Source organism: Mustela nivalis (genome assembly GCF_964662115.1).
Source record: "Mustela nivalis genome assembly, chromosome: 19".
Taxonomy (NCBI): domain Eukaryota; kingdom Metazoa; phylum Chordata; class Mammalia; order Carnivora; family Mustelidae; genus Mustela; species Mustela nivalis.
Window position 1 is genome coordinate 23,576,743 of NC_139038.1, and position 12,712 is coordinate 23,589,454.

General features: G+C 35.8%; 1 protein-coding gene across 2 annotated transcripts in view; it reads right to left on the minus strand.

The window, feature by feature from the left end:
• Positions 1–12,712, minus strand: part of LOC309854549 (phospholipid-transporting ATPase ABCA3-like) — a 143,346-nt gene that overhangs the window by 84,044 nt on the left and 46,590 nt on the right. Inside the window, exons 7-9 of one of the 2 annotated variants that reach the window (XM_082713832.1) lie at positions 7,896–8,012; positions 7,433–7,550; positions 2,918–3,091 (exon numbers count right to left, since the gene is read on the minus strand). In XM_082713832.1, coding sequence (XP_082569958.1) covers positions 2,918–3,091; positions 7,433–7,550; positions 7,896–8,012 — 409 coding nt within the window. The remainder of the gene's footprint in view (positions 1–2,917; positions 3,092–7,432; positions 7,551–7,895; positions 8,013–12,712) is intronic. The other variant, XM_082713833.1, reaches the window with a different exon arrangement.

Here is a 12,712-nt window from a genome sequence, read left to right on the forward strand (position 1 = left end):
GAAGGGGAGAGGGAGAGAAAGAATCCCAAGCAGACTCCCTGCTAAGCACAGAGCCTGACGGGGGTCTCAGTCTCAGGATCCTAAGATCATGACCTGAGCTGCAATCAAGAGTAAGACACTTAACTGACTGAGGACCCAGGTGCCCCCCTCTTGTCCATCTTACAACAAAAAATTATCAGGCATACTGAAGGTCAAAGAACATAGGTTGAAGAGAGTGAACAAGCATCTGAATTAGACTTTGATATAACAAAGATGTTAGGATCATCAGACCAGGAATTTCTAAAAAAAACTGTGATTAACATGGTAAGTGCTTTTATTTGATAGGGAGAGATACAGTGAGAGAGGGAATACAAGCAGGGGGAGTGGGAGAGGGAGAAGCAGGCGTCCTGTCAAGCAGAGAGCCCAATGTGGGGCTCCATCCTAGGACTCTGAGATCATGACCTGAGCTGAAGGCAGAGCTTAACGAATGAGCCACCCAGGCACCCCATGGTAAGTGCTTTAATGGAAGAAATATACAACATGCAAGACCAGATGGATAATGTGTGCAGAGAGTTGGAAATTCTAAGAAAGAATAAAAAAGAAATGCCAGAGTCCTTGGTGTAAAAGCTACAGGAGAGGATGGGGCAGCGACAATGATGGACAGAAAGGTAAGAGAGAGAAGTTAAAAAAGCCACATCTAACTGCAGGCTATGGAGTAACCGGGGAAAGTTCCAGTCACAGTGCTGAGAAGTGACCAGCTGAATGAGAAGCCGCAGACCTCCAAGTCTGGGTGTGGGGTCAGATGACAAAGAAAGAATTAGCCGTATTCATTCAACTTGGATCAAGTACACCCAAATTAAAGAAACTTCCAATTCTTGCTCCACAAACCCGTAAGTGGCAGCAGCTTTAAATGAAGGTGAAGGCAGAGAACCAGAGGACATGCTTCCTGAAACTGAAAATATTGGAGGGGATACATCAACATCAATATATTGGACCTAACTCCTTCAAGAGAGGAAAAGGAGGGTTTCCTGATAACCAACTATGGAACTGAAATATAAAAATCTCTTCTTGGAAAAGTCCATGACCAAGACAATTAAAATCAGGGTGTGAGGTGGGTACAAAGTGAAAAAGGATCAGTTTCCTGTGTCTAAGACTATCTTTGGAGCCGCTTTTCTTTGTAAAGGTTAAGTGCTACACAAATACATGGATTTGAGTACATGGAATTTGAATACACAGATACATGGATTTCAGGGATAATGTATGCTGTACATAAGGATCTCAAGACATTTGTTAATTTTGTAGTTTCCCATGATTCATATACAAAGATTACATATAATGAAAAAATCAGAAATGGTACCTTTTAAGAAATTGATCTTAAAAGTTGTTACCACACAAGCACACACAGACACATATAGTATCTAAAGTAATAGATGTGTTAACTTTATTCTGATCATCATGTCACAGTCTATATGTTATATATTAAATCATCATGTATCACTGTACACCTTTAAAGAATCGCACTGAAAACCTAAATATATACATTTTTTATGAGTTATACCTCAATAAAGCTGGAAAAAAGGAGGGAAAAAAGTTACATGCTCATTCCTATTGATGCAGAAAGAATATCTGACAATACCAATACTCTTTCATAATAACAACAATAATAAAACATTTAAAAATGGAAAGAGAAAGCATTTTCTTAATTGGATAAAGGTCACCTATGAAAAACCCACAACTAAATAATAGAAAAAAAAGTAAAAGACAGGGCGCCTTGGTGGCTCAGTGCATTAAGCCTCTGCCTTCGGCTCAGGTCATGATCTCAAGGTCCTGGGATCCAGCCCCGCATGTCATCTGGCTCTCTGCTCAGCAGGGAACCTGCTTCCACATCGCTCTCTCTGCCTGCCTCTCTGACTACTTGTGAGCTCTGTCTGTCAAGTAAACAAATAAAAATCTTAAAAAAAAAAAAAAAACGTAAAAGACAGAAAGCTTTCTTCCAAAGATCAGGAACAAGATAAACATGTTCACTCTCCCACTTCTATTCAACACTGTACACACGTGAAGTTACAGCCATAGAAGTTAAGCCAAATAAAAAGATAAGGCAAATTACGTAGGAGGAACTAAAACTACTCTTACTCACAGATGACTTAAGCTTATATATGAAAAATCCTAAAGATTCTGGAGAGAATCTGAAGATTCTGAAGGAGAAATGTAGAATTACAAACAATTACCATACTTAATATGTTTGATGTTTACAGTGGTATGGATGAGTGGTTCCCTATTTCCAGAGTAAGGAAAAACTGAACAAATGTGTAATTATACTGATAATGGTAGCAGGCAACATTTCTCATGGTTGGACAGGGAAGTATATATATGGGATAGGGAAAAACTAGGAAGAACTCTTGATACTAGATAGGAATTGGATCCAACAGTGTGAACTCACAGATGTTAAAATATGGGTATTAGCTGGATGTCTCATCCTTGGCACTACTGACATTTGAGCCTGTATACTTCTGTTTCAGGGAATGTCCTGTACTTTGTAGGATATTTAGTGGCATCTCTGGCTTCTACACACTAGATATCAGTAGCAATCCTTCACTAGACATGATCATCAAACACCAAATATATCTCCAGAATTCTCAATATCCCCTAGGTGGCAAAACTGCCCACCAAGATGAGCATACTGATATAAAGACATGTAAATACATATTTTCATATACATGTTCATGTATACAGGTATACATATATATGGTGCATGCATACATATAATACAGAGATATCATTTTTATGATAAAAAAAATACAATCCAGAAAAACTATTTAGGAAACATTACAATCATCTCTCACCCACTGCCCCACCCACTCTACTGGCAAACCCCAGACAACATGCCTTTTCTTCCTGGGATCATCATCAAAGTTAATTTTATAAAGGAAAGACTCACGCTTCATTTCCATCTGGCTTATAATATTAGCCCCCAAAGCTACTGCAACATTTGAAAGGAGACAGAAAACCAGCTTCTCGGTGAGGGCCATTTGTGTATATATGGTTTGCATGAATATATATGGAAAGAAGGTGAGAAAATAGAGGAAACCTCCAACAGAAACAGCCAAAGTAGCTGAAAAGAAAGAAGGAAAATACAGAATCAGTTCAAGTAAACTACAAAAGCTTAATGTAGAAATCTCATCTTATTATAAAAGAGCTCTAAAATGTAGATCCTACAAAAGAAGGGAAACAGTCTTGGTCAGCACTCTCTCATGAGCATCTAGAACAGTGTTGAACATAGACAGGTGCTCAGTAAATATATTTGCTCAAATGAATGAATGAATGATACAAGGAATAAACTTTTCTGGAATTTATCCTCCCTCTAAGGCTATGATTGTGGTTATTTACTAATCTAAAAAAGGATTTATCCTTATGTTTATAGAAACACTCTTTTTCATTTTTATTCATGACTACTCAGTCTAACAATCTCGAGATGTACACTACCACTAATTACATCGTATGAATACACCTACACATTTCCATTTATTTTGGAATTTTGGAAGATGAAAACTGAAAAAGTTGACAGTGGTTTTAGATATATTTCCAGTCTTATTTATGTTACTTTGAATACTTATTTATAATACTTTATAAAACAGGGAAAAAGTGTAACAGAAGCATCTGGATTAGGATGCTCTGTATTATGGGGGCTGCATTATTTCAGACCAACTCTTGCAATGACAACAGAAAAATCTAGAAAAATTATTTTTTATGTTTGCTTGTTGGTTGATTGATTAATTTGTTAAAGTATTACTTTTTAAGTATGTTGAGTGACAGAAAGCTACCAAGCAAGGACAATTTATACGACCAAAATCAAGGTAAAAGACAAGAAAAGAGCAATCAGTCTAAAATTTGGTGCTAATTTCCACCTTGAAGCATTTGTAAAATCCAAGCTATGGCTTAGAGTCTGAGGGACTTTGGAAAACTGTCTGCTCATGTCTTCTGCCCATTTTTTTTACTAGATTATTTAGTTTTGGGGTGTTGAGTTTGATAAGTTTTTTACAGATCTTGGATATCAGCCCTTTGTCCATAGTGTCATTTACAAATATCTTCTCCCATCCTGTGGGTTGCCTCTTTGTCTTGATGATTTCCTTTGCTGTGCACAGGAGAGTCCCAAAATGAAGTCCCAAAAGCTCATTTTTGCTTTTGTTTCCCTTGCCTTTGGAGGTGTGTCTTGAAAGAAGTTGCTGTGGCTGATGTCAAAAAGGTTACTGCCTATTTGAACCGGGTGATGTGTATTAAGGAAGCCCTGGACTGCATGGAGCACTGGGTGTTACACGCAAACAATGAATCATGGAACACTACATCAAAAACTCATAATGTACAGTATGGTGACTGACATAAAATAATTTTTTAAAAAGAGTCTGAGGGACTGAGCAGAGTTTCTGACAGTGTCAAAGGCATACAGAAATTAAGACATACTAAAGAAAAGAAGCCATAATTAATACCTCAAACTTTTACTACGTGCCCTGAAGGGCTACATCTAAAGTACGGATGTAACAGAAACAGATCCTTTTCAATCACCTTAAATCCTTATTGGATTATTATCAAACCCCCAACCTAGGGGTCCTAGAGCCCCACACCTAAATGACTGATAGGGATACATATAAAATTATACAGCCACACTGGAAAAATTTGAGGATGTTCTCTAAAAGTTAAATATAAATTTATCTCACAATCCAACAATTCCATTTCATGGAGAAGTGAAAACATATGTCCACACAAAGACTTGTATGTAAATAGCCATAGCAGTGTTATTAATGGCCAAAAATACATTGAACAATTTAAATGTCCTTTAACCCTGGGATGTATAAACAAAATGTTGTATATCCATATAATTAAAATATTATTCAACAATTAACAGAAAGGAAATACTGATACATCCTAAAACATGAATGGATTTCAAAATCATTATAAGTAAAAGAAACTAAATGTTTTAGAAGACTCCACATTTTATCTATATATACCAAATGGCAAGATAACCCAGATTTATGTAGAGAGAAAGCAGTTGACTTGTTGCCTTGTACCGAAGAGATAAAAATGAGGACTGACCAAAAATTAGCTCAAAGGAAATTTCAGGAGTGATGGAAAATTTCTAAAATGAGATTTGGTGATGGTTGCATAACTTAAAAAATTTACTAGTGGGTGAATGTTATGGCATGTATATTATACATTTATAAAGCTATAAAAATATGTGGTCAAAAGATATAAACAGGCATTTTATAGAGAAAAACACACGGGGTTCTTATTAACCTAAAAACATGATTGGCATCAATGAGATGCCTTTCACACCTCAAAATATGATACAAATTTTAAAAGCTAGTAACAATAGAGATTCTTACCTACTGCTAGGAGGAATTTGAAATTGTACAACCTCTTTGGAAACAGTTTTTCTATAATCCAGTAAGGTAACATGCTCACATATCCTACCTGAGTAAGAAATTTCACTCCTAATTATGTGCCCCAGAAAAAATCTTGTACAGCTCTACCAGCTGACATATACAAGAATGTTCACATCAATATTATTCATAACAATAACTAACTAGAAATAATCTAAATACCTATGAAGTATAAAACTGATAAGTGTACAAGAGAACACTATACTGCAGTAAAAATTAAATCAAACTATGTAGATAACACTTAAATCATTAATACCATGTTGTATCCAAATCATACGGTATAATTTCACTATAACACTAGCAGTACATAGTGATAGACATATAAGTAGAAAAGCTGTAAAGAAAAGTCAGTCAGAATAGTGGTTATTATTAGAAAGGAACACCTAAAGTGTTCCTTAGGTACTAGCAATTTTTCAATATGGTATGTTCGGTACTTGGGTGAGCACCTCGGTGTTCATTTTATTATTAGGTACACTGTATATACCCTCTTGCATTTGTTATCCATTTCATGCCATGAAAAAACTTAAAGGACTTATAATAAAAAAGCAGATATGGAAAAGCATCAGTAGAAAAATAACAGAATGATACCACTTCATATATAGATCATTCCCTACATAGTACATGCAGTTTCATTTAGTCAAAAAGCCAACTAAAACCAGAATCACAAAAAACAACCAAAAAACTTCAGAATATAAGGAGATTGAAAGAGGGATAAAGAGGCACTTCTGTAATTTCCAAAATATAAAACTTTATATAACTCACTAATCTTCTGCTATTAAAACTTGGAATTTTCATCTGCTGACTGCATTCACTGATGCCCTTCTCACATAAACCACAATCTTAAGACCTTGGTGAATTTAAGGAAGGCAAGAATTTGCAGTCTGTGCGGCACCTCTGTTTCTCATTCACCTGCACAGCAAGAGCGGCTCTTTGAGGTTTTACCTTTATTTGAGGAGTCTTCTTACATAGTCCACTTTTGGCAGGTTCTCTGGACTTACATTAGCTCCTGAATTGCTGGCAGAAGAAAACACCAAAATCTCTGGTGCTCAACAGAATATCCCAACACAAAAGCTATCTTTGGTTTTCAATCACCTTCTAGGTCACCTAATTTTTGGATTTTATAAACAGAAGGAATTTTTAAAAATATTTCATCAGTATCATAGTTGTTTTGGCCAATGATTTGTTCCTTGGCATTAGTCTACTTTAACCTGCTCTTCAGCAAGTCACCTTCAGCCTAACTTTGACATAATGATTCTCTGCACTTGAAGTTTTACTATACATCATGATAGGTGGTAGGTATGACTCTCTATTTTGTAAGAATGCACCAACTGGTAGCAGGGTTATTGCTGAAAACAATAAAAATGCCTATGAAATGTAAATTTTACCATAAAGCAATTTGTTTTATAGTACTTACACCTTAAATGACTGAAAGTAATACTCTAATTATTCAGCATATCTAAGTTATAAAAATGAAAATGGTGAATATTTGTTGTCTGAAAAAGAAGACTTTTTTTTTTTTAGTAAGTGATAACAGAAAATGACCACTGGAGAAGTAATTGTACAAATTTCCTAACTTAGCCCAGTCTGAATTTATCCAGTTACACATCCCTCTCATACGTGAGAACATGAAGGGCAGGAAGTCGATTCTCAGGAGCATTTTGCATACTCGACACGATTCCTGGCATGTGAAGAGTGATCCAAAGACTTAAAAGAGCAGGTGAGTGAATGAATATTTCCACATCACCCTATTTTAGTCAATACCCTACTGTCACATGTAATCTTATGTTGGTTTTTATCCTCTTCTTATGGGCATCCTCTGCTGTATTGATTTTCCTGATCTTTGTCCTTCCTCTCAAATCATTTTACATGCATATGATATCTGTCTTTTTAGTTAAAGTGTAATAAGCAGAGGCTGGATAGGAGTTGGCAGCTGAAGTCTGGAAGGAGCTCCCAAACGAAATCCTCTTTTGTCAACCGAAATGCTGAGAATCTGTCAAGTGGGGGAGTCTTAGACTCACCTGTATCAAAAAGTGTGGAAATCAGAAAGCCGAAGGATATAGAGGTGATGACAAAGCACAGGAAAAAGACGAAGACAAGAGACGGGTCACTGTACTGGATGACTACTTCAGGTGCAATCTAACAAAACAACCGGGATGCCAGTTTAGTCCTACTGTAAGAGGTGTCATAGATAAACAAGGGAGGCCAAAGAAAATACCCTTACCACTTCAATAGCCCTAGTGAAAGAGTCACTGCTCAGAGAGATGCAAAGTTAACTAAGTAACTCTTTTCTTGGGGAAGGGTTGCCCATCTAGGTCTATGGTTTTGTGTGCTGATAAAACTGAGCAGCTTCTGAATTCCCAAGGGGACTCAAAGCAAAATGCATATATTCTTTTGTAACCTAAAACTCACTCAGCCCATCCCCAGTTATTTTATCCCTCTCGAGCTTTAGATGCAGCCTACTGCATTCAAATACATACTTGCCTTGACAAATAAAATCACGCACAGTAAACAGATGATAATTAAAAACATCAGAAAGAATGAGACAAAATAGGAAGCCCAGAGCATAGCATTACTGAGTCCTATCATGAGCTGGTACTCCTGTAGGATAGTAAACACAAATCAAATGTCATGAAAAACAATTCATAGTTTTCAAAATGCATTCATAAATATTAACTGACTTATTTCCCACAAAAACCTACATAAGCTAAGTATTATCACCCTCATTTTACAGAGAAATCAAGTCTCAGAATAGTTAAGTGATTCGACCAAAACCATCCATCTAATGAGCAGCAGGGCTACAATTCCAACTCAGAATTCTGAGTCCAGATCTTCTCCCTGATAACTTACCAACTGTGGTTCTAACACAAGAAATACTTAATTAAAAATTTAAACACAAAAAATAAGACCACCTTTCTTTTTATTATGTACTACCTCCAGAAATATTAAATGAAGGTATATAAGCTTTAATTCAATTACAGATTAAAGCAGGGACAGGCAAAACCACAGCCTATGGCCTAAATCCAGGCTGCCTCATACTTTTATAACTAAAGCTTTATTGGCATAGAACCCTGCTCACTCATTTCTGTACTGTGGCTGCATTCATCCTACAATAGAGCTGATAGCTGTAGTAAGGGCTGCAAGGCGTGAAATATGTGTTATCTGGTTTTGTTTACAGGTAAAGTTTGCCATTCCCTAATTTATATACACCCTCCTAATTTTACAGATCATAAAAGCCAGACTCAAAGAGGGTGAGTTGCTTCTACAAAGTTGCACAGAAGGAGCTCCCTGTTCTGTGCCCCTCCCCTTCCATCATGCTGTCTCTGTACATTTCTGAGGCTAAGTTTCCCTGGTACAATAAACCTGAGACTGATTCCCCCAGTTTGAATCCTCATTCTTCCTGCCACTTACCAGCAATATAACCTTGAGCAAACTCCTTGACCTCTCTGTGCCTCAATGTCTTCATCTATGAACACTAAAATCCAAATAACATAATGGGCAAGATTGTTTTAGAAGTAGAGTTTTAAAAGTGAGCTTCATGAACCATAAGTCAGCATAGTATGCAAAAATATATAAAGAACCTACAAAATTCAACACCCAAAAGCCAAAAAATCCAATTAAAAATGGGTAGAAAGAAGGCACGAACAGAAATTTCTCCAAAGAAGACATACAAACAATACAAATAACCACGACACATGAAAAGATGCTCATCATCACTTATCATCAGGGAAATGCAAATCAAATGAGGTATCACCTCACACTTATCAGAATGGCTAAAATCAAAAACATAATAAACAATAGGTGTTGGTAAGGATGTGGAGAAAAAAACAAACCCTAGTAATAAACTTAACTGAAGAACTGACAGACCCATACTCTGAAACTATAAAATATCAATGAAAGAAACTAAAGATGACACAAATGGAAAGAAATTCCATGCTCACAGATTAGAAGAACATAGATTTTTAAAATGTCTACACTCCCAGAGCAATCTACAAATTTAATGAAATCCCCATCAAACTACCACCAGCATTTTTCACAGAACTAGAACAAACAATCCTAGAATTTATATGAAATCACAAAAGACCCTGAATAACCAAAGTAGTCTTGAAAAAAAAAAACTAGAGGTCTTACAATTCCGGATTTCAAGTTATACTACAAAACTGTAGTGATCAAAACAATATGGTACTGGCACAAAAACAGACACAGTGACCAACAGAATAGAAGAGAAAATTCAGAAATCAACCACAACCACGTGGTCAATTCATCTTCTACAAAAAAGGAAAGATCATACAATGGAAATAGTCTCTGCAGCAAATGCTGTTGGGGAAACCGGACAGCAACATGCAAAAGAATGAAACTGGACCATCTTTTATACCACAGACAAAGATTCAAAATGGATTAAAGACCTACACATGAGACAGGAAACCATTAAAATCCCAGAGGAGAAGACAGTCAGTAACTTCTTTGACATCAGTCATAGTGACATTCTTCTAGATATATCTAGAAACAAAAGCAAAAATAAACTATTGGGACTACATCAGAATAAAAAGCTTCTGCACATTAAAGGAAACAATCAACAAAAATAAGACAAGCCACTGAATGGGAGAAGGTCTTTCTAAATGATATATCCAGTAAGGGGTTATCATCCCAAAATATATTAAGAACTTACACAACTCAAAACCCAAAAAAACAAATGATCCACTTAAAACATAGGAGAGAGGCCCTGAATAGACATTTTCCCAAAGAAGACATACAGATAATCAACAGACATGAAAAGATGTTCAAGATTACTAATCCTCAGGAAATGCAAATCAAAATATAAGATATAACACTTTATATCTGCCAGAATGGCTAGAATCAGAAAGACAAGAAATAGGTATTGATGAGGATAATAAGAAAAAGGAACCCTCTCATACTGTTGGTGGGAATGCAAATGGGTGTAGCTACTGTGGAAAACAGTGTAGAGGTTCCTCAGAAAATTAAAAATAGAATTACCATATGATCTACTAATTCCGCTACTGGGTATTTACCCAAAGAAAATGAAACCACTAATTCCAAAAGATATATGTTTCTCTATGTCTACCGCAGCATTATTTATAGTAGCCAAGATATGCAAGCAACCCAAGTGCCTATCAACAGATGGATCAGGAAGATGTAGCATATATATAATGAAATATTAATCAGCCAAAAACAAGAATGGGATTTTGCCATTTGCAAAGATGTGTATTCTAAGCATGAAGAGATACCTAGAAACTGAAATGGAAAATTTTCAAAATGGTCAAGGGATTTATAACACAATATTCAAAATATTCAAGATACAACCCCAAATTATTCAACAAACCAAGATAAGGAAAATCTAAGCTCTAAAAACAAAAAGAAAATCCTCAAATGCCAAATCAAGATGACATAGATATTAGAATTATCTAATAATGACTTTAAAGCAGCTATCATAAAAAAGTGCTCTAATAACAATCAATCATGAACACCAACAACTCAATAATCAATAATAATAGAGGGAGATCTTCAACATACTTCTCCCCATAACTGATATACTAACATAAAAATCCATGTTAAAGATCTAAACAGGGACACCTGGCTGGTTCAGTTAAGCATCTGCATTCAGTTTAGGTAATGATCTCGGTGTGCTAGGATCAAGCCCTGCATCGGGCTCCCTGCACAGCAGGGAATCTATTTGTCCCTCTCCCTGACACATGTGCATGCTCTCTCTCTCTCAGATAAATAAATAAAATCTTTAAAAAATATGAACAATCTGAGAGATTTATCTCTCAGATAAATAAAATCTTTGAAAAATATGATCTTTAAAAAATATCAACAATAAGCCTGTCTGACTCAAGTCAGTAGAGCATGATGTGACTCTTGACCTAAGTAAGGGTTGTGAGTTCAACCCCCACTGGGGGTTTAAGTAATCTCTACACCCAGTGTAGAGATTACTTAAAAAAAAAAGATAATAAAAATTTTTTAAAAGTAATGAACAATACAGGGGTGTTTGGGTGGTTCAGTTAGAGAAGTGTCTAGCTCTTCTTGATTTTGTTTCAAGTCATGATCTCAGGGTTGTGAGATCCAGCCTCCACAATCAGGCTCCACAATGGGCATAGGGCCTGCTTAACATTCTCACTCACCTTCTTCCTCTGTCCCTCCCAACCTCCTCTCTCTCTCTAAAAAAAAAAAAAATATGAACAACATGACTAACTTATTATAACATGCAGAGAAAACTGCACCCATTGAACACACAGTACACATTGGTTTTAGTGCACAGATGCATGTGGAACATTTGCTAAAATTGGTTACAGTCTAGCCCACAAAGCTAATGCCATCAAAATTTCAAAAATTTAACTCAAATACTGGCTCCTAATATATTTGAAAATTTTTAAATGCTTTTCTAATTATCTTATGGGTCAAAGAAAAAATCCAAAATGAAAATTAGAAACTCTTTGAACTATATGATAAAGAAAATACTATACTTCAATTTGTAGGATGCAACTAAAATTAGGACTAGAGGGAAATTTAGAAGCTTAAATACAATGGGGAGTTAGAGAGGAGAAGGGAGTTGGGGGAAATTGGAAGGGGAGGTGAATCATGAGAAACTATGGACTCTGAAAAACAATCTGAGGGGTTTGAAGTGGCAAGGGGGTGGGAGGTTGGGGTACCAGGTGGTGGGTATTAGAGAGGACACGGATTGCATGGAGCACTGGGTGTGGTGAAAAAAACAATGAATACTGTTATGCTGAAAACAAATAAATTTAATTTTAAAAAAAAAGAAGCTTAAATACAAAGATTAGAAAAGAAGAGTATCTAAAGACCTGGGGAGAACTCAGCCGGCATAGGTTGGACACAGAAAGCACTAATCCTAAGGTTAAAGACTTATATTAAAATTATTAACTTTTATAAATCCAAAGACACCATTAAGACAAGCTAGAGACTGGGAGTTAATACTTGCAATATAAACATCATACTAAAAACTAGTATTCAAAAATATAAAGAATGCTTGTAAATAGATGAATGACACACAACCCCACAGAAAAATGGGGAAAAGACTTCTGAACTGATACTTCACAAAAGAGGATATCCATGTGGCCAATAAGTATATGAAAAGATGTTCAACAACATCAGTTAATGAGGTGAATCAAATTAAAACAACAATGATTATACTGTACCTTGGCTAACTGAACTTAAATTTAATAAATAACTGTATAAATACATAAATATTAAAATAAAATAAAACCACAATGAGGCATCAATATATGCCTTCCAGAATGGTTAACATTTAAAAAGACTAACAC